The following is a 24,018-nucleotide window of genomic DNA, read 5'->3' on the forward strand; positions in this document are numbered from 1 at the left end:
AAAATGTAAATTGTGGCCTTTGGAAAATGAATTTTAAGTCAATCAAAATTCTCTGAGACCCTCCATGTTTTCTCCTTAATGAAAATCCATATTTACCTTCCCATAATTGCGTTGGCCAATTACCTGTAAACATCACTCATCGCTTTGTAGTTGGGCTGTCTATATTGAATAATGATTGGGGGTTCAATTTTATGTTGTAGCTAGAGAGGAGATGCAAGCAGGAATCTTTCAATTTCATTATGGGAGAAACGCACAGCTAATAACATTCTCAAACATTCATTTAGAAGAGCTTTGATGAGGAACACAGGGTATCCACTGAAACTAATTGAAATGTTCCCCCAATCTGGACTGTTTGTTGTATTATTAATGCATAAATGTAATATGATTAGAAAATATCCACTAATTAAAGATTTCGTCTAAAGATTTCAGCGTTATATGTATCCAAAACAAGTCTGACTAAACTTTTATGAGTGAAGTTAAGATTTTATTTTAAGCAACTATTTTGATTCTCAATGATTGATTGGACAGTATATTCTTTAAAACCAGTCATCTAGCTTCTTCAGAGAACTTTTAACGGACAAGTTTCTTTAAAGCCTACTCTATACTCGCCTTTAATTTGGCCTTTTCCCTGTCCTTAAGAGCCCTTAATTGGATCAGCACCATCACTCCTCGTTTTCCCATTCTCTCTGTCCTCTCTCTGTCACTCATTTGCTGTCTGTCAGCCTGGGTGAAACCCTCATTTTACCCACACCTTCCTCTGTTCAGACACAGCTCCCCTGTATGGCCCTTTATCCTTCCGTTTAGCCTCATAGGTCTAGCCTCCTCTGATTTTGTGATAATCAACCTTTCTGTCACTCTTCCTGGTTCATAACCTAACTGCTCCTGTTGGATAGGAAATGATGAAAGTTAACAGGTGTCCATACTTTTTTGATGAGGGTGTAATATTACAAATTGAACACGAGAGGTTTTGTGTTGGGTATGTGGTGCGCGTGTGTGATTGTAATGACACAACGCCAAGTCTGATTTATAAAAAAAAGGGGTTTATTATATTTTCCCCACCCCCACCAATAGAAAAGAGAGCATGTTAGATAATGTCATGTTTTTTGGGAATACATGGATTAAAACACATAAATACATAAAACATTTTATAAAAATAAATGTAAAGATGAACGAAGGACGTGTTAGGCTTTTTCGGCTAGTATCACTGTTCCATTTTAATTTCTGTTTGGAAGAGGAACCACCAGTAACTAGCTCTCGATAGGGCCCATCAGTGAATCTCAATGGTTTAAAGTCCTTTTATACAATAACAGTAATACTATACCTCTGAAAAGGAAACAATCCTCTTTTGGCATGTCGCAAAGACACATGATAGGTACGGTGAAGTAGTCTGCATAGTTTACAGTGGTGTTCAACAACCCCAGTGTCCAATGCACTGTGGAGCAGTATTATATGATCAGTATGGACCGATTGTCTTTCTCCCTTTTTCTCATGAGTCTGGTTCTGTCTGCGAGGCAGAGGTGCTGTATGCACTCTCGATCAAAGTTTTCAAAACGTGGGAGTGCCAGTGGTAACTAACCCTGGTCCTGGAGAGCCACAGGGGGTGCAGGCTCCAGCCCAGCACTAACACACCTGAGCCCACGAATCAAGCTCTCAATGATTCGAGCTGGTCAGTGGAATTTGGATGTGTTGGTGCTGGGCTGGAACAAATCCCTGCACCACTTTGTGAGGGTGACCAACTGCTGTTTGTCCTTTGACCTTTGACACGGGGTCGCGGAGGGGTCAGGGATCATAGGTCATCGTCGCCATCGTCCGAGCTGAAGCTGCTCCTGTGACTGGAGTCCTTGGAGGCGTCGGGTGAGCCGGCGGAGAGAAGCGGGTCGGTGCCGAAAGGCGAGAGCGGGTTGTCCATGAGGATCTCATCTAGCCGTTGCTCCTCTTTGAGCGTGGAGCTGAAGAAGTCTGTGAAGTGAGACAACGGGTCGGAGAAAGTGGTGGAGTCATCAACCACCCCCTGACCCTGGTCTGTAACCCCGGTGACCATGGCTGGCATGGAGGTCCTCTGGAGGTACTCCCCGTTCAGTTCTTCCTGGTACAGGGGTGGCTGGAGACCCTGCAGTGACTGGGGAGCCAAGGGCTGCTGCTGTTGTTTTTGTTGTTTGAGGAGGTGGGAGGAGAGCTCTACAGTACCCAGGGCAGTGGCCATGCTGGGGAGGCCATGAGCACGGGCCTGGATCTCCAACTCCTGAAAAGCACAGAAAAGGACCAAGGATCAGGACAGTGTTATTCTCAAAAACATATGAATGGGAACAGTGTTGAAGAAGAATATTTTTAATGAAGGAGATTACTTTTCTCAGAATGAGCTCGGTACGAGTTGGCAACCCTTACACACACACGGGTGCATACACATTACACACATACACTCCCCCCTGACTCATATGCACACATCCCTCATAGTCTGGTAGATTATTATGGATTGACTTTAGAACTTCTTCGGGATCGGGGACAGTTGAGCTAATGTAGACTAATGCGATTAGCATGAGCTTGTAAGTAACAAGAACAATTCCAGGACATAGACATATCTGATATTGGAAAAAAGCTTAGACAGTGAAATAATACCATGCTATTGTTTGAAGAGAGTGCACAATTTTGAACATGAAAAGTTATTTATAAACAAATTAGGCACATTTAGGCAGTCTTGATCCAACATTTTGAACAGAAATGCAATGGTTCATTGGATCAGTCTAAAACTTTGCACATACACTGATGCCATCTAGTGTCCAAAAATCTAAACTTGCCCTGGGCTGGAATAATACATTATGGCCTTTCTCTTGCATTTCAAAGATGATGGTACAAAAAAAAAATACAAAAGAACGGTTGTTTTTTTTTTCTTTAACCAGATCTATTGCGTTATATTCCACTACATTTCTGTTCACATTTCCATGAACTTCAAAGTGTTTCCTTCCAAATAGTACCAAGAATATGCATATCCTTGCTTCGGGGCCTGAGCTACAGGCAGGTAGATTTGGGAATGTCATTTCAGGCGAAAATTGAAAACAAAAAAGGGGGCAATCCTTAAGAGGATTCTAATAGCACTCTAATGTAGCGGAGGCCAATCCATTTCATCTACCCCTCGTCTCCAGACCCCCCTCTCAGGAAGCACCCAGGGCCCTCTGGGTTTGTGTCATAAACATGACAGGGAGGAACCGATGACAAAACCTCATCAATCAGCAGCAGGTCAGCAATATGGTTCACGTCTCCCCATCGGCGCTCTACTGGCAGTAGCAATATGGATAATAGTCTGTTGTCAGTCTGCCTTGGTAACGGTTAACCTAGCATGTCTTTAGCTAATAAAAAAAAATGTAAACACAGGGGATGAAAAAAAGTGGCGAGGAATGCGATGCCAGTTGTTGGAAGCATCACTGTTCCCACATTACGTGATGCAAAGTTACAACCATCTGTTTTTCTCCGTTTAAACATCTTTCTGCAGGATTCCAACAGTGTATTTAAGTAAGACTAGCTGGGACGTTTCTGTGGGTGATGCGTGGCGTTGATGCCGACTTTCTCCCCACAGTCTGTTATCAACGGTCACCAGCACTTATTTGGGCTAACACTGTGAAGCTATCACTCTGTTAAAGGTTTTCATTATTGTGTCTTGGAGAGGAGAGGTGGAAAAGAGGACCTGATTCCTCCTTCCGGACGGATGGAGCCGAAGTCTAACACTCTGAGGTGAAGAGAGGTGGAAGAGAAGAGAGGTGATGGGGAACTGCTTGACAAACATCAATACGAGCAGGGCCGGTCTCTGCCAGGGAGTGGGGGTGTAAGGGTATGGGGGTTAGGTAGGTATAGAGCACTGAGCTGGCTGGGGAAGAGGGGTCTCTATTGAGCATCAGGGCCGTGATGGTGTGCATTGGCATGGTGTTAAGGATGAGGAAGTCGCTGGGTTGGGGATCTGTAGTGGTCAGAGGACCGAGTTTTGAGGGTGCCTGTCTTTCTCTCTCCATAGTCCATACCTGGATCCTGAGCAGTAGCCTCCTGTTGGCCTGCTCCATCTTCTTCTGCCTGTTCTCCAGCTCTCTGGCGTGCTGCTGCTCCTTCTGCAGCCACTTGATGTACTCCACCGACGCCTTGAGAATGGTGCCTTTGTTCCAGCGCATATCACTACGGCAGAGGGACATAAAAGATAACCTTTTATTCACCGCCTCAGCGGAATGTTCTGTACAAAAACTTATGCAGGAACCCATTTTTTTTATATATGAATAAGAAATGGTGATTTACATGGCCAATTATTCATTCTCGGACATTACATCCAGCTTTTGAATGGGAATTTTAATAGAATAGTTAAGTATAAGTACGTCTACAGAAAGTCCATTCTGGAACCGCTTGTATGGTAAAATTAATCCTCAAGTAAAAATAGGTATTGGAAGGGGGGGGGGGGATGTGACTTTGGAAGAAGCCAAGAGTGCAGGCTCCATTCCCTGATACCCTTACTTTTTAAAAGCAGGACACCGTTGTAAAATGCACCTTTCTTTGGAACAAGACGTTGGTCTGCTCCACAGCTAATAATCTTCTTTATCTTGTCTTAATGGCACGGCGACAGCGGTAACCTTCCATTTAAATTCTATCAAAAGTTCAATTGTGGTCGGGCCAGTCGGATTCCAATTTCGGCTTCCGTATTCCACCTTAGTGGGCCAATTGTGCTCAAACTTTGATTTCAATGGGTGGTGGCCCTCTTTGCGTTTGACCCCAATCTTCATCATTGAGCTCTAAGCTGTAGTCTACTGTTAAGAACCCAAAGAAGATTCAGACTCACTACTTTGCAGAGCGTGAAGACTACAATAGCTACTCAAGTACACCCTTGAAATAGGAGTGAAATGTGCTCTTGAGTATTACAGTGCCTTGCGAAAGTATTCGGCCCCCTTGAACTTTGCGACCTTTTGCCACATTTCAGGCTTCAAACATAAAGATATAAAACTGTATTTTTTTGTGAAGAATCAACAACAAGTGGGACACAATCATGAAGTGGAACGACATTTATTGGATATTTCAAACTTTTTTAACAAATCAAAAACTGAAAAATTGGGCGTGCAAAATTATTCAGCCCCTTTACTTTCAGTGCAGCAAACTCTCTCCAGAAGTTCAGTGAGGATCTCTGAATGATCCAATGTTGACCTAAATGAATAATGATGATAAATACAATCCACCTGTGTGTAATCAAGTCTCCGTATAAATGCACCTGCACTGTGATAGTCTCAGAGGTCCGTTAAAAGCGCAGAGAGCATCATGAAGAACAAGGAACACACCAGGCAGGTCCGAGATACTGTTGTGAAGAAGTTTAAAGCCGGATTTGGATACAAAAAGATTTCCCAAGCTTTAAACATCCCAATGAGCACTATGCAAGCGATAATATTGAAATGGAAGGAGTATCAGACCACTGCAAATCTACCAAGACCTGGCCGTCCCTCTAAACTTTCAGCTCATACAAGGAGAAGACTGATCAGAGATGCAGCCAAGAGGCCCATGATCACTCTGGATGAACTGCAGAGATCTACAGCTGAGGTGGAAGACTCTGTCCATAGGACAACAATCAGTCGTATATTGCACAAATCTGGCCTTTATGGAAGAGTGGCAAGAAGAAAGCCATTTCTTAAAGATATCCATAAAAAGTGTTGTTTAAAGTTTGCCACAAGCCACCTGGGAGACACACCAAACATGTAGAAGAAGGTGCTCTGGTCAGATGAAACCAAAATTGAACTTTTTGGCAACAATGCAAAACGTTATGTTTGGCGTAAAAGCAACACAGCTCATCACCCTGACCACACCATCCCCACTGTCAAACATGGTGGTGGCAGCATCATGGTTTGGGCCTGCTTTTCTTCAGCAGGGACAGGGAAGATGGTTAAAATTGATGGGAAGATGGATGGAGCCAAATACAGGACCATTCTGGAAGAAAACCTGATGGAGTCTGCAAAAGACCTGAGACTGGGACGAAGATTTGTCTTCCCACAAGACAATGATCCAAAACATAAAGCAAAATCTACAATGGAATGGTTCAAAAATAAACATATCCAGGTGTTAGAATGGCCAAGTCAAAGTCCAGACCTGAATCTAATCGAGAATCTGTGGAAAGAACTGAAAACTGCTGTTCACAAATGCTCTCCATCCAACCTCACTGAGCTCGAGCTGTTTTGCAAGGAGGAATGGGAAAAAAAATTCAGTCTCTCGATGTGCAAAACTGATAGAGACATACCCCAAGCGACATACAGCTGTAATCGCAGCAAAAGGTGGCGCTACAAAGTATTAACTTAAGGGGGCTGAATAATTTTGCACGCCCAATTTTTCAGTTATTGATTTGTTAAAAAAGTTTGAAATATCCAATAAATGTCGTTCCACTTCATGATTGTGACCCACTTGTTGTTGATTCTTCACAAAAAAATACAGTTTTATATCTTTATGTTTGAAGCCTGAAATGTGGCAAAAGGTCGCAAAGTTCAAGGGGGCCGAATACTTTCGCAAGGCACTGTAATTTGAATTTAATGAACAACATTTAGCGGGCTCGGCTTAGTTTTTGAGATGCTTAACAGCAGCCAGGCATGTGTACATCTATTCATGGCAATAGACTTGATCATGGGGAGTTGCTTTGCAATATTGAGTCAGGTAAACTTACGGGTCATTCGACTTTGGTATCATTGTTCCAAGTTCTTTGATTCTGTAGTTGATGTTGTACCTTCTTCTTCTTTCAACTGGTGAGAGAGAGAGAGCGAGAGAGAGAGAGAGAGAGAGAGAGAGAGAGAGAGAGAGAGAGAGAGAGAGAAAATTAAGTTACTTTAGTGCCCCACACAATGTTTCTGAAGGTACTCTGTATTGAGTGGGGGGGGGGCTCGTACTCAAGTTGTGGTTGTCTTTCTTCTGTCGTTCTTTGGCCATCACCCTCGTTTCATGTTCTGTGAAACACAAAAAAGAGCACAGGCTTATAAGAAATGCACACAGAGCATAAAAGAAGCTCAGACCACAGACACAGAGCCTGAACCTTCCACAGAGCCTGAACCTTCCACAGAGCCTGAACCTTCCACAGAGCCTGAACCTTCCACAGAGCCTGAACCTTCCACAGAGCCTGAACCTTCCACACAAGCACACTCGCACTCAGTGAAAGGACACGATTTATCCAGCTCGCTCCCAGCCCGCCTGGCATACATAGCATCGTCTCATCTCTTTGGTTCATTGTGAAAAATCTGTGTCCTCTTTTAAGCCACTCAGCCTGGCAATTAAGTCTGCTTAACAAATTTGCTGATCTACCCATGAGGGGGAAAGGCATGCTATAGCGTTCATATTCACGTTCACATTTCTCCCAAATGATATAATCAGAACCTGTGATTGGATTTCTCAATTCGTCTCCGTTGATTCAATAAGGTCATTTAGACCTCTGGTAACTGCCCGTTGTCCGACCGCACACTTATATGAAAAATATACTGATTCACTTATTTTCTCGGTGGAGCTAATTCAATTAGCTTTACTTGATGCATGGCATTCATAAACCGCTTCTCAGAGGTCCTTTGTGTTGGGGACCAGAACACAAAATAATCCATGGTGCGTCCATAGATTATGAACCGAGGCCATTGATAATTAGGGATGTGAGTGATACAACTGTAATCCAAACACTACACATTTAAGGGAAACATCTATTTGCTACATGGAAACAGTAGTTTGTGTAGAATAGCTTGTATAGGATGAATGCTGTACACATCAGGGCTAAAGAAGAGGGCTTTCCCAGTAGAACATGCTACTCTATAGACCTCTAGACCTCTACTGCAGTCTCCCATTGGTCGGTAATAGACTGTGGGACCACCTTATTAGACTGGAAGGCTCGGTTTTGGTTAATCCTGCCACCAGATTTAGGATTTGTGCATTTAGGACATGCCGCCTACACAGCATTTTGTCTTCGTTTTAGTCAGCCAAAGAAGAAAAATGGCTAAATGGATTACTCTCTCGTTTCCTGTTGTCGTGCACCTTAAAAAAAAAGCTAAACGTATTCATTCATTTAAAAAAAAATGAGATGCCAGTAACTGACATGATTTGTCAGGAATGTGTTTCCTAAAGTGTTGTATTTTTATGCTACAGTATGTGATTGAGTTTCACACTTCTATCCTCTTGAAACATGTCGATGTGATCATGCATAGATTATTTTTTGATGCATTGATAATCTTCAGCGCTATGAAGTGTGTTCGTACCTGTGACTTCCCTTTTTACAGTAGTGAGCATAGTGGGGCGTGAGGTGGGTGTCATTCGGCCATGAGGGGCTGTAGTCATACCTGGTTCACCCCCATAGATGTCCAGCATGCTGCTGCTGAGCACCTGGAGAGGAGGGAAGGAGAGGAGGGAGATGTCAGGGAATGGTTGAAACACAGACACACAGAGAGAACATTTCATTCAGACTCAGCGACCTCAAGTTCACAAAGTCATTGAAACTTTTGGAAGCAGGTTGACTTTGGCTCATTTGAAAGCTTTGAACAGGTAACGGGAATTTGTACGGTTTCAGATGAGGTTGGGCGTGAGGGCAATCACAGCACCGTTGGCAGTCCTATTGCTTCTCAGCCCTCAGGGCATTGCTTTTGTGTGATCCAGCAGGAGAGGCTAAGGGCCTCCATGTCTCCCCAACAGGGGCCTGCCTGACCACAGCCTTGTCTGGGTCCCCTAAGGCCCTCTCAGGTCCTTCTCTGGGAGTACGACCTCGCTCCATGCCCCCGTTTACTAGCCTAAAATGGCCATTATCAGTGACCACTATGGCTACTCTGCTTGAAAGGGCCCCGGAACACAGAGGCGTCTGTGTGTTCAAAATAGCACCCCACTGGATGAAAGCCGGGTCATAACCCGCCCAAACAGACACCAAACTGTTTTTCTACACCGCTTATCCACTGTGAGAAAATAGGCATATATTTTCCGAACAAGCGGGACAACGACAGTCTCTTTTCGGGACTCTGTTGGAATGCAGAGGGGTATGTGGGCCTCTGACACACACTGTATGCATGTCCAATCTTAGGGAGCTGTGTATTTCTAGGAATCCTACAAAAGCCGGCACAGACGCCACAAGCTGTGTAAAAGACAATTTGTCACTGTGCATGTGTGAAATTCAGTTCCTAGAGTAGTGTAGAGAGGGATAAGAATAGAGGTCAAGTTATGGGAGGGAGGGAAGGAGGGGGTGGGAGGAAAATAAGGAACGGCAGACATTTCAATATTTGCAGTTGGTTTGCTTTGCCTGTAGATGGCTTTCTCTCTCTCATTATCTCTAACGGGGGGGGGGTACTTATCAAAATGAAAGATTGCGACAGTCCCCCGACTGCTCACATCGTAATACCTTCAATCCGCTCCCATCTGTGTTCCTGGGATATGTTGACATGGCAAAACGACGTGATGCATCGTACTGTATGACTAATTAGAATGAATTGATCCATTTAAGCGCGCTATCATTTCAGAACAAGCCCGTCGGGAGTGTAGGCATTAACCCAATCCAATGCCTCACTGCCTCACGCTAAATCTCTCCTCCTCTCCCTTTTTTCCAGTCGCTCTGATCTTCACTCTCTACACCCCCCTCCCCCTGTCTTGTCTTTCACACACACAAACACACACACACACCTCCGCTTTTTTGTGTCACCCTGTTGTTCCTCTCTGTTTCTATGTGTGTGTTTATGTGCATGCCTGTCCGCTTGCCTCTGTCTGTCTCTATCTCTCTCCATCTCTCTCCATCTCTCTGTCACATTCAATGCTGTGGGGACACAGTCTCCTTTAGTACCACATACCTCTGTTCAGGATTCAGGTGTGGCTATAATCGTTACTCAAATGAGTCTTTGTCCGAGCATCGGCTCAAAGTTTTACAATTCCACTCCAGATATAATTTGCACTGGGTCTATTGGTCTCTGCTGCCATCCAGGCATTTTCTTTCTAATGGAATGCCTAGTCTGAATACGATATTTTTTTGTGGTAGTAGATATCTAGCATAGTCTCAGCGTTCTCCCCATGTCTTCTTGACTACCATTCCCAAACTCTCTGGTAGTGACCATGTAGGGCTTTCAGCGAAAAAAGAAGAATCACAGACTTCGTGTTTATACTAATTAACACATTATTCTCACACTGTCATCATTTACCGTGTAGTTACGTGTATTGACATCACTTGCGGATTAATCTGTATTGTTCAGCAGCTTGAGAAATGTGAGAAATGCTTTAAGCCTCAACCCTGGTGAAATGAACTTTGACTCATTGGTGGACTTAATCTGACTTCACACAAAGCCAGCTCCTTTTTTTCCCAAGCAAGTCAAGCCTGAAAGTTCATGTTTGGCAGAGGAAGTAGTTCTCACATCCCCCTTTAAAGAAGTCCGTTATGCAACTTAACTTTAAAGCTGAACTTGACTACTCAGTATCTGAAACTTCATGAGTGTCAAGAAGATTAAGGATCTTCTGGGAATCACTTCTGGATCAAGGAATCATGTCAGCAAGAGTCAATAGACAGAAACACCTGCATGTCGATAGCATCGTTGCATTTCTTTTGTTTTTACCCTTAGTTTTGCAATTCAAATGAGTGTTTTTCCCTTTACATTTGCGATTGATATAATAGTTAATATGATTATTCATACTTACGTTGTTTTGCATTATGATGCTGGGATCCATACAATCCAAGCCCCTGTCATTGAACCCGGACTCCAGGCTAATCAAGTCATCAATAACGTCATCCATTGGAAACTAAAAGAAAACAGTCATATTGTACCAGCCTCAGTTCAGTTCAGATACATAACAACAGGTCATAAAAACACTAGGTGAGCTAATGCTCTCGCTGTAATTCAATGTAACATTTCTTTTTTGCATCATTCAGAGGGAGGGACAGTTAGGATCCTAATCCAATAACAGACATTTCTTCACCACCATGCTGGAAGAGATCAGCCGCCATGGTGGGAAAAAAAATGTTTGTTATCAAACTAGTTTCCTCCTTAACAGAGATTCTCTTTAGGAACTGAATCTCTGAAGTTATTGATGAGCATTTTAGAGAGAATGGGCAGGTCACTAGAGATAACTGAGTGGTTCACACAGCAGGAATCTCATGTCAAAGAGATTTAGGACTCTGTAATCAAACCTGCATTGTGTTATTAACTCACAGAATTATTTTTGGCACTGCAAGGACCTACTAAACAAAGACACTGAGATAAAAACAAACAAATAGCGGGATTGATTGAATCCCAACACTAAATATCAAAGGTACAGTTGAAGTCGGAAGTTTACATACACTTAGGTTGGAGTCATTAAAACTAGTTTTTCAACCACTCCACCAGTTTCTTGTTAACAAACTATAGTTTTGGCAAGTCGGTTAGGACATCTACTTTGTGCATGACTCAAGTCATTTTTCAAACAATTGTTTACAGACAGATTATTTCACTTACAATTCACTGTATCACAATTCCAGTGGGTCAGAAGTTTACATACACTAAGTTGACTGTGCCTTTAAACAGCTTGGAAAATTCCAGAAAATGATGTCATGGCTTTAGAAGCTTCTGATAGGCTAATTGACATAATTTGAGTCAATTGGAGGTGTACCCGTGGATGTATTTCAAGGCCTACCTTCAAACTCAGGGCCTTTTTGCTTGACATCATGGGAAAATTAAAAGAAATCAGCCAAGACCTCAGAAACAAAATTGTAGACCTCCACAAGTCTGGTTCATCCTTGGGAGCAATTTCCAAACGTCTGAAAGTACCACGTTCATCTGTACAAACAATAGTACACAAGTATAAACACCGTGCGACTACGCAGCCGTCATACCTCTCAGGGAGAAGACGCGTTCTGTCTCCTAGAGATGAACGTACTTTGGTGCGAAAAGTGCAAATTAATCCCAGAACAACAGCAAAGGACCTTGTGAAGATGCTGGAGGAAACAGCTACAAAAGTATATATATCCACAGTAAAACGAGTCCTATATCAACATAACCCGAAAGGCCGCTCAGCAAGGAAGAAGCCACTGCTCCAAACCCGCCGTAAAAAGCCAGACTACGGTTTGCAACTGCACATGGGGAAAAAGATTGTACTTTTTGGACAAATGTCCTCTGGTCTGATGAAACAGAAATGGGTCTGTTTGGCCATTATGACCATTGTTATGTTTGGAAGAAAAAGAGGAAGGCTTGCAAGCTGAAGAACACCATCCCAACCATGAAGCACGGGGGTGGCAGCATCATGTTGTGGGGGTGCTTTGCTGTAGAAGGGACTGGTGCATCATGAGGATGGAAAATTATGTGGATATATTGAAGCAACATTTCAAGACATTAGTCAGGAAGTTAAAGCTTGGTCTTAAATGGGTCTTCCAAATGGACAATGACCCCAAGCATACTTTCAAAGTTGTGGCAAAATGGCTTAAGGACAACAAAGTCAAGGTATTGGAGTGGCCATCACAAAGCCCTGACCTCAATCCCATAGAAAATGTACGGGCAGACTTGAAAAAGCATGTGCGAGCAAGGAGGCCTACAAACCTGACTCAGTTACACCAGCTCTGTCAGGAGGACTGGGCCAACTTATTGTGGGAAGCTTGTGGAAGGCTACACAAATTGCTTGACCCAAGTTAAACTATTTAAAGTCTATGCTACCAAATACTAATTGAGTGTATGTAAACTTCTGACCCACTGGGAATGTGATGAAAGAAATAAAAGCTGAAATAAATAATTCTCTCTACTATTATTCTGACATTTCACATTCTTAAAATAAAGTGGTGATCCTAACTGACCTAAGACAGGGAATTTTTACGAGGACTAAATGTAAGGAATTGTGAAAAACTGAGTTTAAATGTATTTGGCTGTGTATGTAAACTTCTGACAACTGTACCACGATGAACACACACTGAAAATCAAAACGCTCACTCACCTCACTGTCATGGTTTGATGCCAGGGTCAGCAGTGTAACAGGGCTGCTGGGGGTGCTGCCATCGCTGAGGGGGGCCAGGTGGCCATTCCTCATCACTGGAACGGTGCCCAGGAGCTGCTCTCCCTGCCCAGTGGGGTGAGGGTGGCCCCCCTGTCCCCCGGCCACCTTGGAACCCAGCGTCAGGTACTGCTTGACCTGCTGACTCTGGGCCTGGTGTAGGTGGAACTTAGAGCCCTCCAGGTGGCTCTGGACCTGTTCCATACAGACCTAAGATCAGTTATTGGGTAACACAACAGGCAACGGTTACTATGTAGTCTCAAATAACAGTTTAGTGTTAATATGCAATCTCAGATAGACATTAAAAAAATAAAAGTCGCTGCTCAGTGCAGTCTCAGAGAGAGCACAGATAGTGCAGCAAGTCATGAGTTATGTTCCATCAAATTGTTCTTAATCATGTTTTACCCCTAAATGCAAGACATATCCTCTTGACTTCTCATGCAAATGACGAACCAATCAAACTTTAGACAGGAAGTAAGAAGATGATTTACCGCAAGTGTAAAATGTTGTAACAGTAAGTACAGCATTAGCAGATGTCCCAATGTACTACCGTATCCTTCAAATGTCTATGCCCTAAATGTATACACACACCATACAACTACAACCAACTTACTAAACCAATTATGAATATCTCAACAAAGTTGACTTCATTGGAGTATGTATACTGTTGCTATTGAAACATAAATCCTTACATTGGAAACTCGGGCTCCGTCTCGCATCTTGTAGTAACTACAGTCACTTAAGTGTGGCATTCTCATCGGTCAGATAGAGACTGTCTTCAGGTCTGGTGTACTAGCTGTAGAGCTGCTCAAAGTATCAGTAGGATTGTGGTTAAGAGGCTGCTATCCGGTGGCTGTCCTGGTGAGTTGATAGGTTGAGGACTGTCCCCTCCTGTCCTCAGCCAGTGTCCTTTATAAACTTCTTAAGGCTCTGCACTAAATTCGCTAATTAGGCGAGAAGCCGGGCTATCCCTTAGTTCCCCTCCATGATAATCACTTCAAACAGAGACTCATCAGATTACCCCCGGGTTTGATCCCAACAGGATATCTGCCCATGGCTTTTGCCTATATCTCGACTAATTCAACGGGACCGCCCTGTTTCTGTTTGGGAGTTATCGGCCAATCACAATTGACCCCTAGTCCGGACTCTCTACGATCTCCTTCGGGGGGTCTAGTAGTTGACTCTAGTACAATTGTTTCTTTCTTGTTCTTCTTTTTTAAATAATTTTGGACGGCCATTTCTACCATGACCCCTCCTTTGGCCATTCATATTCTGTCAATTACTCTAAGAATAACCCGAGATGGACTATTCTGGGGGATAATTTTAGTACTGTAACTATCATGACCCTATTTTTATCCTCTTGCCTAAAAATGTTTCACTCTTGTCTAGGGCTATAAAGGGGATCATTGTCGTCCTTTTTTTTATTGGTTTACGGTCGCTTAACTATTTTGAGAAGAATTGGTTGATTGATCATTGGGTTTGATTCCTCTCTACTATCAGTGAATTCCCGTGAGATTGTCATGACTTTACCATAAACCATTTGCCATGCTGGTTGAACTCCTGATAGTAGATGTTTGTCTCCTTTTAGCAGTAGCTTCTGGCTTTCTTCATCATTCCTCATTTAAATCAATACAGAGAAGAAACAACTCATGTCAACGTAGGTCGGTACCACAGTTGTAAAGTTGGAATCCTCGTCATCACACAGGAACATTCAGAAATACTTTTTTTTTTAGCTCCGGGACCGCAGCAGACAACTGTAAACGCTTGCTCCCCTTTACTCCAATACTAGTAACAACATCTTGAGGTTGAAAGGGAAAAAAAGGGGTCTGTACTACAAAACAAAAGTCCTAGAAGCACCTGATTTGACCACAGACACAGATGCACACTTTGCCCATAACGATAGTATAGAATCAGCATTTTTGCTCAACACCAGTGCTGTCGTCTGTCGTCCACATAGCTCACATAGATGACTGGCCCTGCTCAGACTGGACTCGCGCACGACAATACTGAACTTGTCACCAATGAAGAGAGAGCAAGTCTCATCGCTGGCAGCTAAGGGCTAAACAAGATGCCATTTGTTACTCAATCAACATTCTTCAAGAGCGGATGGAAAGACTGCCAGCGTACTACACTCAGCTTGTTGTCTGAAGAGACAGAGGTTGTCCTTGGATTAATAGCCTTCTCTCTACTGTACATGCAGCAGGAGACACGCCTATTAGGTCGTTAGGGGACCTCTAATTAGATTCCACCAAGTAATGTATCTTCTGTCACTAATGCGCGGCACGACAATGACAGGACTGTGCATGGAGACAAGACACACTGCAGTTCACTAGGCACAGAATAAGACATGACTGGAGAATCGGCGATGTAGACGTTGGTAAATTACTTTGACACTCTTGAAAATGGAAGAGTTTGTGTCTATTCTTTTCCACTTGTTGGAACTGATTGTGACGTCCCTTCTTTCATTCATTGGATTGCCGTGATCAGAGCCATATATTTAAAGAGTTAGGCCAACTTTTAGAATTGTGAATATTGTTCTAATTCAAATTGTTTAAATATTCCCCAAGTAATGTTAATGGGGAGCTAACATGGCCGCCATAGAATGTTGAAGTGTCATGTAAATGCATCATCATTTATACAACGGCTGGGACTAATCCTGGATGCTGATTGGTTAAAATCACATTCCAACCGGTGTCTATTCCACAAGTTACCACCAGCTAAAGCAATGATATTGAAATGCCTATTTACTCTGTTCCAGCTCACTGCACAATCCACTGTCTCATCAGCCCAGCCAGGCAATTTATAAACTTGATGTCCACTATAAAAAACATCTAGACATTATCTTCCATTTCTTTTATACTAGCATTTGGTTTTCAACAGCGGAGATTTGTATAAACCTTGCTCTCGTTCTCTCCAACATTTGCAACATTGTTTCAATATTGAAATTCAATCTCCATCTGTCCCGTAGTAATAAATGTGTCAGGAGTCGGGACGAGACAGACAGGCAGACAGTTTATCTCAGCCAGTCAAAATCATGAATCAGCTGGCATAATTTTTATGGATATATACAATGAAATGTCAATGGAAAACAAAGTGATTGTGCTAGCTGTGTTGTTGGCTAGCTCCTCTGAACAAAAGTGTCCTGACGAGAGAGCACATTTTCTATGCCCGGCCAAATCGTGCATCATTAGCTCATTGTTATGGATGTATACAAACAAGTAAATGTAACTAAAAAACAGCTTAAAGAAATGCAAGTGCAGCTACTTTGCTGTTTGAAGTGACTGTAAGTTAGCCATAGTTGGCTAGCTAGCAAGCAAGGGATAAGAACGTTGCCAGCCAGTATGGCAATGGAATATTTAGAACGAACAACTGGGTCCATAGATGCAGAACAAAACGACTGAACGACTGGGTCGCGTCTCTGGCAACCGAACCAATAGAACGAACGACCAGCCGGCTTGGGTAGCAACCTTAGATTTGTGTCGGGACTATATCTCGTGAAATAGTTTGAATAAATTCTTCAAAATATATTTTTTTAATGAGAATAATATGTCCATCATTATTTTAATATGTTGGTAACCAGTTGTATAAAAGTGATAATGCCCTCGAAGCCGGTGTTTGGATATCACAGTCGTTGTATGGAGGAGACCAAGGCGCAGCGTGATATGCATACATTCTTCTTTAATAAAGAAAGAAAACTGAACAAACTAACAACATAACAAACCTTGACGCTAATATGAGAAGTGAAGACAGGCAACTAAACATAGAATAAGAACCCACAAATACCCTATGGAAAAATGGCTACCTAAATATGGTCCCCAATCAGAGACAACGATAAACAGCTGCCTCGGATTCACGCCAATTCACGTCACCATAGACCTACATATACCTTGACTAACAAAACCCCTAGCTATACAAAAAACCCTAGACAATACAAAAACTAACACACCCACCCTAGTCACAGCCTGACCAAAATAATAAAGAAAACTAAGATAACTAAGATCAGGGTGTGACATTGGAGGATATATTAGCACGGTTTTGGAGGACAAAGTGTCCTCCAAACAGTGGCTTCTCTGGCATTATCACTTAAGAAGAAACTGCATTGGCCAGACTCTCTAAATATATGGGTCTGGTTGTGATGAATGGAGGACGCACCCACACCCTCTATTGGTTTGGACATCGCTTAGAATTATTTCCTCCTATGTCAAAATGACCCAAAATCATGTTTGTTTGTGCACTCGACCCATGCCACTATTCTGTCCCACTGTACAAAATATGTAGTTGAATGCTGTCCATGTCATTCCACTTGCATATACAACATCAAACGGTATTTCTAACAGACATTGGCGCTGTAGATGAATGCCTGCGGCAGACATATTGTGTACTCCCAATGCAGTTTGCTTATGATTGAATCAGAGCATAAATTTGTTGTTGTTTCGTTTGTTTTTCTAATGGCTGGTGGGGAGAACATCCATGAGAGCTTTGACTCCTATTAGGGCGGCAGCTGTGTCCTCTCCTTGTTTTCACTGCTTAAGCCACTAAAACGAGGAATGTCTCACAGGCAGAGAAGAGAGAGACAACTCACTGATCTGATCCATGGCTCACTCTAGGACTGACTTACTGCCTGTCTCCTACTTTGATGTATAACATGCCGCATTATTTCACACAACATAGCTGTGATGGCGCTGATAAAGAAAGTGCATCACGCTTATGACATTTTCTGTCAGTTATGATAAACGAGAGGTAAATGGCATGAGCAGTACGTCAAAGTCAACAACAACAAAAAAACACAAATAATGTATGGACAGATTCAGGCATCCCATTAAATGAGCTTTTATGCTGAAGACGGTCATAAAAAGTTGGGATAAAGTCATTTTCAAGACGAAACTTGGTAAGAAACCATTCACATTCTAACAACATCAAGTAAGACAGTGCAAAAGTAACTAAGAACCTAATATCCACTTTAAACATCAAAGACGTTAATTGATGTTTTTAACATATAAAAGTACTCTACAAACTAGACATAATATCCATACTCAAATCTACTTTCAACTGTGATTAAATTGCGCTGATTTACCTCGGTATGTACTTTCTCCTTGAAGTCAGATAGTGAAGCCCTGCAGTAGCACAGTGATCTATGGTCTTTGATGACACCTCTGCATGTCACAGAGCTCACTCCCAGGTAGCTACTGTTCACTATTCTAGACGGCCAGCTATTGTTTAACTCAGTTTCACTCTTACACAAGTTCTTGTTTCACTTCAGAAAAATCTGGATTATGAAACACAGGGTTATTATTTCACTTGGACAGGCTTTGGCAATTCTGGACATAACCTTATAACCTCACAACTGTTGGGATTCATTTCTACTATGAATCCCAAACTTTAGTGTTATATTGACCAACTTAAAAATGCATGAAGTATTTTGAAGTAATACTACTACAGTAATGTTGTGCAGTAATGCTCTTTCTGTGGTGTAGATACAGACAGATATGTTCGCAGACATGGTTCCTGTGGATATGCTGAGGCAGCTAACCAGTTAATAGCTGTGACCACACATCTGAGATTGTATGGAGGGAGGAGAGATAATTCCACACTGAGTAGAATTGCCCTTTTTTGGAATGTCAGTCTTGAAGAGCATGCTCTTTGGAGCTGTGTGTGTGTGTGTGTGTGTGTGTGTGTGTGTGTGTGTGCATGTGTAAGTAGTAAGTGAGTATTATATAGGTCACATGGAAAATGCCATTACAATACCCCCCCCATACATAGACACCCCATCAACCAAACGATGCATTTACACTTGTAGCCAAGCTGCGAGTACCTCCATATACATACAGTATCCTGGGTGAGACTGCAGAGACCCTTTCCCCCCTCTCTCCTCCCTTTTTCACCCTCTCTCTCTTTCCCTATTTATCCCTCTCTTTCCCCCTCTCTTTTGCCTGCTGATGTCACCTACCGGCAGTATCTGGATCTCAGTCAGAGTGATCACTTTGACCACACAGGATCGACTCATGGCTCCGAGAGTGACGGCCGCCCCCCTACAAACACGACTCAGGCAACAGAAGAAGAAGCGCTACCGTACTGCCTGCCTGTCAGGATCCCAGAAACAGAGAAAGGAGAAGAAGAGAGGTGCTGCCATGTTGTTCCAGGAAAGGAAGGTATGACACATCAGCTTTTTAGAGAGCAGGTCCGCTTCCTTCAAGTATGTGTGGGCTTGCGTGAGCCAAGCACTCATTGCAAACCCTAACATTCGTTAGGAAAAGGCCTGACTGTGGCAGAAATACAGATGGCAGTTGGTCTGAAGCAGGCAGGCAGGGGGGGATAGTTCTGTGTTCCTGCCTGAAACACTTTCAGCTCTGATTAGCACATTCCCCCCCAGGTTATCTCACTGACACTCACTTCCCCAGCAATCCCTTTACTATACACACAAACAGGTCTCACTGGGTCTCCAAGACACACACACACACACAGAGACAGTAGGGAACAGGTCACTGTTCTAACCCAAGGACACAGTCTGAGAGAGTTTACTATGGAAGCCCTTGGCAGGTCATCCAGAAGGCATTGTGCTTACCAGAACCTCTCTGTACCAGAAATACTGAGGACAGCATAGTGGAAGCTTGTGTGACTTAACCTCTTGACCCTGAAGCATCAGATCATGTCAAAACAATCAGCGAAATGTCCAAGCCAACAAACACCTAGTCTGGGAAATGGATTCTTCCACATTTCAGCAGAAGCATTGGAGGAATGAGACTGATAATATTTTTTTTAAACGCTTTCTCTGCCAAATATTCTGCAAAAACATGTTCCCTACCTCAGTCAAATCAATGCTTGTGATGATTGAACACCCAAATAACTTTACACAGTTAAGTAAACTTATCAGAGCTGAATACAATGATTACATTTCAAAAGCATGGTCTTTTATTTAACTAGACAAGTCAGTTAAGAACAAATTCTTATTTATAATGACAACCTAGGAACAGTGGGATAACTGCCTTGTTCAGGGGTAGAACATCAGATTTTTTACCTTGTCAGCTCAGGAATTTGATCTAGCAACCTTTCGGTTACTGGCCCAATGCTCTAACCACTAGGCTACCTGTTGCCCCAGAGTGCATGCTGTCTTTAGAGTGCATGCTGTCTTTAGAGTGCATGCTGTCTTTAGAGTGCATGCTTAACTTGACACTTAAAGGCTCCATTAAAGTCATGTCTCGCAGTGTCGGAAAGAGGCATATTGTTGTGAATTATTTTTCTGGTGGGAGGCTTGTTTGTGACCTAATAAACACACATGTCTCTGGGCCTTAATGGTTCATGGTTTTGTTATTGTGGGAAATCCTTAAGCTGATACCGTTAGGCTACTGCCCTTAGTGGAGTTGTTGTGTTGACTGACTGTTTTAATTATTATGAACAAATGAGCAGTCAAATTGAAATGACACTTTAGTCGATGTTTTAGTGTCATTTTGTTCTTCGTTTGGTTGACACATTTTGTGGACAGGAAGTTCTCAACTGGGAAGGAAGTTGGAGTTCTCAGACAAGTGCTTGTTCAGCTCTCTCTCACTGTGTGTGTGTGTGTGTGTGTGTGTGTGTGTGTGTGTGTGTGTGTGTGTGTGTGTGTGTGTGTGTGTGTGTGTGTGTGTGTGTGTGTGTGTGTGTGTGTGCATGCGTCCTGGCTGACCATTTTCCATTCATCTTGGGGCCCATCCAGAACGCTCACCTTTGTTAGTCCCACACACCACAGCAGGTATATTTAAAACATGAGCAAGGTACATCCTGTAAGAGTTGGCCTGCTTTTGAGACAAGACTTCAAAGTCCTGCTCCCACATCTAAGGGCTGTTTTATCCTGCTAGAAAAGGAATGCATAATAGCCGCTGCACCTCACTTTAATGATTCATCTAGAAATTAAATATTACAGCCACTTTAACATCAGTGCTATATATGTGTGCCTAACTGTTACCTTGAGCTTGATGTTGGTATAGGGGTGGTATGTGCCTGTACTGGAAATGTTGACCTTGTATTTGTAAAAAATAAAAAAATAAAAAAACATCATACTGTACGATTCTTTACAATACGCATGTACAGTAGCCTACGGTATATGGGGAACAGAGGGATGTGTACTGTGTAGATGGATATAATGTTGATTGGTTTTAATGAAGACTCGCTTGTCCGTATCTATCACCATATCTACTGTACAACATAAAAAATCGGACAGCATGCAATAGATATTGTAAACTCTGATATGAGTGAATTAGGAATATCATTGCATTTCTCTAAATCAGTATGAGCATGCCATATAACATTTTAAGTGCACAGATGTTTTACTCTAGATAAACCTATAATTAGCTGATTAGTGTCAATCTCTCTGTCCAACGTATATCTTTCAGTTTCTGTTTAAATCATCCATAGGCTAAAGAGGTCATCGGACACTGAATGGCCATGTGACGAACTAACAGTACCATCCACACATACACACATGCACACATACAGTACCAGTCAAAAGTTTGGACTCACTTACTCATTCAAGGGTTTTTTCATTATTTTAACTATTTTCTACATTGTGGAATAATAGTGAAGACATCAAAACTATTAAATAACACGTATGGAATCATGTATTAACCAAAAAAGTGTTAAACAAATCAAAATCTATTTTAGATTCTTCAAAGTAGCCTCCCTTTGCCTTGATACAGCTTTGCACACTCTTGGCATTATCTCAACCAGTTTCACCTGGAATGCATTTCCAACCGTGTTGAAGAAGTTCCTCTGCTGTCCAACTCATTCCAATCCATCTCAATTGGGTTGATGTTGGGGGATTATGGAGGACAGGTCATCTGATGCAGCACTCCATCACTCTTCGTCTTGGTCAAATAGCCCTTACACAGCCTGGAGGTGTGTTTTGGGCCATTGTCATTTTGAAAAACAAATGATGGTCCCACTAAGCGCAAACCAGATGGGATGGCGTATCGCTGCAGAATGCTATGGTAGCCATGCTGGTTAAGTGTACCTTCAATTCTAAATAAATCACAGACAGTGTCACCAGCAAAGCACCTCCACACAATCACACCTCCTCCTCCATGCTTCAAGGTGGGAACCACACATGCGGAGATCATCCGTTCACCTACTCTGCGTCTCACAAAGACACGGCGGATGGAACCAAAAATCTCAAATTTGGACTCATCAGACCAAAGGACAGATTTCCACCGGTCTAATGTTCATTGCTCATGTTTCTTGGCCCAAGCAAGTCTCTTCTTATTATTGGTGTCCTTTAGTAGTGGTTTCTTTGCAGCAATTCGACCATGAATGCCTGATTCACGCAGTCTCCTCTGAATAGTTGATGTTGAGATGTGTCTGTTACTTGAACTCTGTGAAGCATTTATTTGGGCTGCAATCTGAGGTGCAGTTAACTCTAATGAACTTATCCTCTGCAGCAGGGTCATCCTTTCCAGTGGCGGTCCTCGTGAGAGCCAGTTTCATCATAGCTCTTGATGGTTTTTGCAACTGAACTTGAAGAAACTTTCAAAGTTCTTGAAAATTTCTGATTTGACTGACCTTCATGTCTTAAAAGTAATGATGGATTGTAATTTCTCTTTGCTTATTTAAACTGTTCTTGCCGTAATATGGACTTGGTCTTCTGCCAAATAGGACTATCTTCTGTATACCACCCCTACCTTGTCACAACACAACTGATTGGCTCAAAAGCATTAAGAAGGAAAAAAAATCCACAAACACAACTGATTGGCTCAAAAGCATTAAGAAGGAAAAAAAATCCACAAATTAACTTTTAACAAGGCACACCTGTTAGGTGAAATGCATTCCAGGCCACGACCTCATGAAGCTGGTTGAGAGAATGCCAAGTGTGCAAAGCTGTCATCAAGGCAAAGGGTGGTTACTTAGAAGAATCTCAAATATAGAATATATTTAGATTTGTTTAACATTTTTTGGTTTCTATGTGATTCCATGTGTGTTATTTCAGAGTTTTGATGTCTTCACTATTATTCTACAATGTAGAAAATAATAACACACACACATGCTGTAACGGTTCTCTTCTATCTCCTCCTCTGACAAAGAGGTGGAACAAGGATCGGACCAAAATGCAGCGTGTAGATTGCGATCCATGTTTAATCAACAAAACGTAAACACGAATCAATACAAACACTACAAAACAAATAAACGTAACGAAAACCGAAACAGCCTTTTTGTGTCAACTAACACAGCGATTCGAAGACACTAAGGACAATCACCCACGACAAACTCAAAGAATATGGCTGCACTAAATATGGTTCCCAATCAGAGACAAAGATAAGATAAACACAAAATACTTCGACCAGGGCGTGACAGAACCCCCCTAAGGTGCGGACTCCCGAACGCACCTCAAAACAATAGGGAGGGTCCGGGTGGGCGTCTGTCCATGGTGACGGCTCCGGCGCGGGACATGGACCCCACTCAGTCAATGTCTTAGTCCCCTCTCCTCGCGTCCCTGGATAGTCCACCCTCGCCGCCGACCATGGCCTAGTATTCCTCACCCAGAACCCCACTGGACTGAGGAGCAGCTCGGGACTGAAGGACAGCTCGGGACTGAGGCAGCTCGGGACTGGGCACTGAGGGGAAGCTCGGGAGTGAGAGAAAGCTCGGGAGTGAGAGAAAGCTCGGGAGTGAGAGGAAGCTCGGGAGTGAGAGGAAGCTCGGGAGTGAGAGGAAGCTCGGGAGTGAGAGGAAGCTCGGGAGTGAGAGGAAGCTCGGGAGTGAGAGGAAGCTCGGGAGTGAGAGGAAGCTCAGGCAGGTTGATGGATCTACCAGATCCTGGCTGACTGGCGGATCCTGGCTGACTGGCGGATCCTGGCCGACTGGCGGATCCTGGCGGATCCTGGCCGACTGGCAGTTCTGGCAGATCCCGGCTGACTGGCGGATCTAGAAGAGTCTGGGTGACTGGCAGATCTGGAAGAGTCTGGGTGACTGGCAGATCTGGAAGAGTCTGGTTGACTGGCAGATCTGGAAGAGTCTGGCTGACTGGCAGATCTGGAAGAGTCTGGTTGACTGGCGGATCTGGAAGAGTCTGGTTGACTGGCGGATCTGGAAGAGTCTGGTTGACTGGCGGAT

The 24,018-nt window shown here is 43.0% G+C and overlaps 1 protein-coding gene across 9 annotated transcripts in view; it reads right to left on the reverse strand.

The window, feature by feature from the left end:
* Positions 1–1,018: 1,018 nt before the first annotated feature.
* Positions 1,019–24,018, reverse strand: part of LOC112216836 (transcription factor EC) — a 56,047-nt gene continuing 33,047 nt past the window's right edge. Inside the window, exons 1-8 of one of the 9 annotated variants that reach the window (XM_042300132.1) lie at positions 18,890–19,176; positions 12,886–13,137; positions 10,627–10,728; positions 8,226–8,349; positions 6,885–6,941; positions 6,665–6,740; positions 4,011–4,185; positions 1,019–2,242 (exon numbers count right to left, since the gene is read on the reverse strand). In XM_042300132.1, the coding sequence (XP_042156066.1) occupies positions 1,787–2,242; positions 4,011–4,185; positions 6,665–6,740; positions 6,885–6,941; positions 8,226–8,349; positions 10,627–10,728; positions 12,886–13,137; positions 18,890–18,946 (1,299 nt within the window). In that variant the 5' untranslated portion in view covers positions 18,947–19,176 and the 3' untranslated portion in view covers positions 1,019–1,786. Of the gene's footprint in view, positions 2,243–4,010; positions 4,186–6,664; positions 6,741–6,884; positions 6,942–8,225; positions 8,350–10,626; positions 10,729–12,885; positions 13,153–13,634; positions 13,994–18,016; positions 18,159–18,889; positions 19,177–24,018 lie in introns of those variants that run through there. The other 8 variants (XM_042300131.1, XM_042300133.1, XM_042300130.1 and 5 more) reach the window with 8 other exon arrangements.

This window comes from Oncorhynchus tshawytscha, linkage group LG17, assembly GCF_018296145.1.
Source record: "Oncorhynchus tshawytscha isolate Ot180627B linkage group LG17, Otsh_v2.0, whole genome shotgun sequence".
Taxonomy (NCBI): Eukaryota; Metazoa; Chordata; class Actinopteri; order Salmoniformes; family Salmonidae; genus Oncorhynchus; species Oncorhynchus tshawytscha.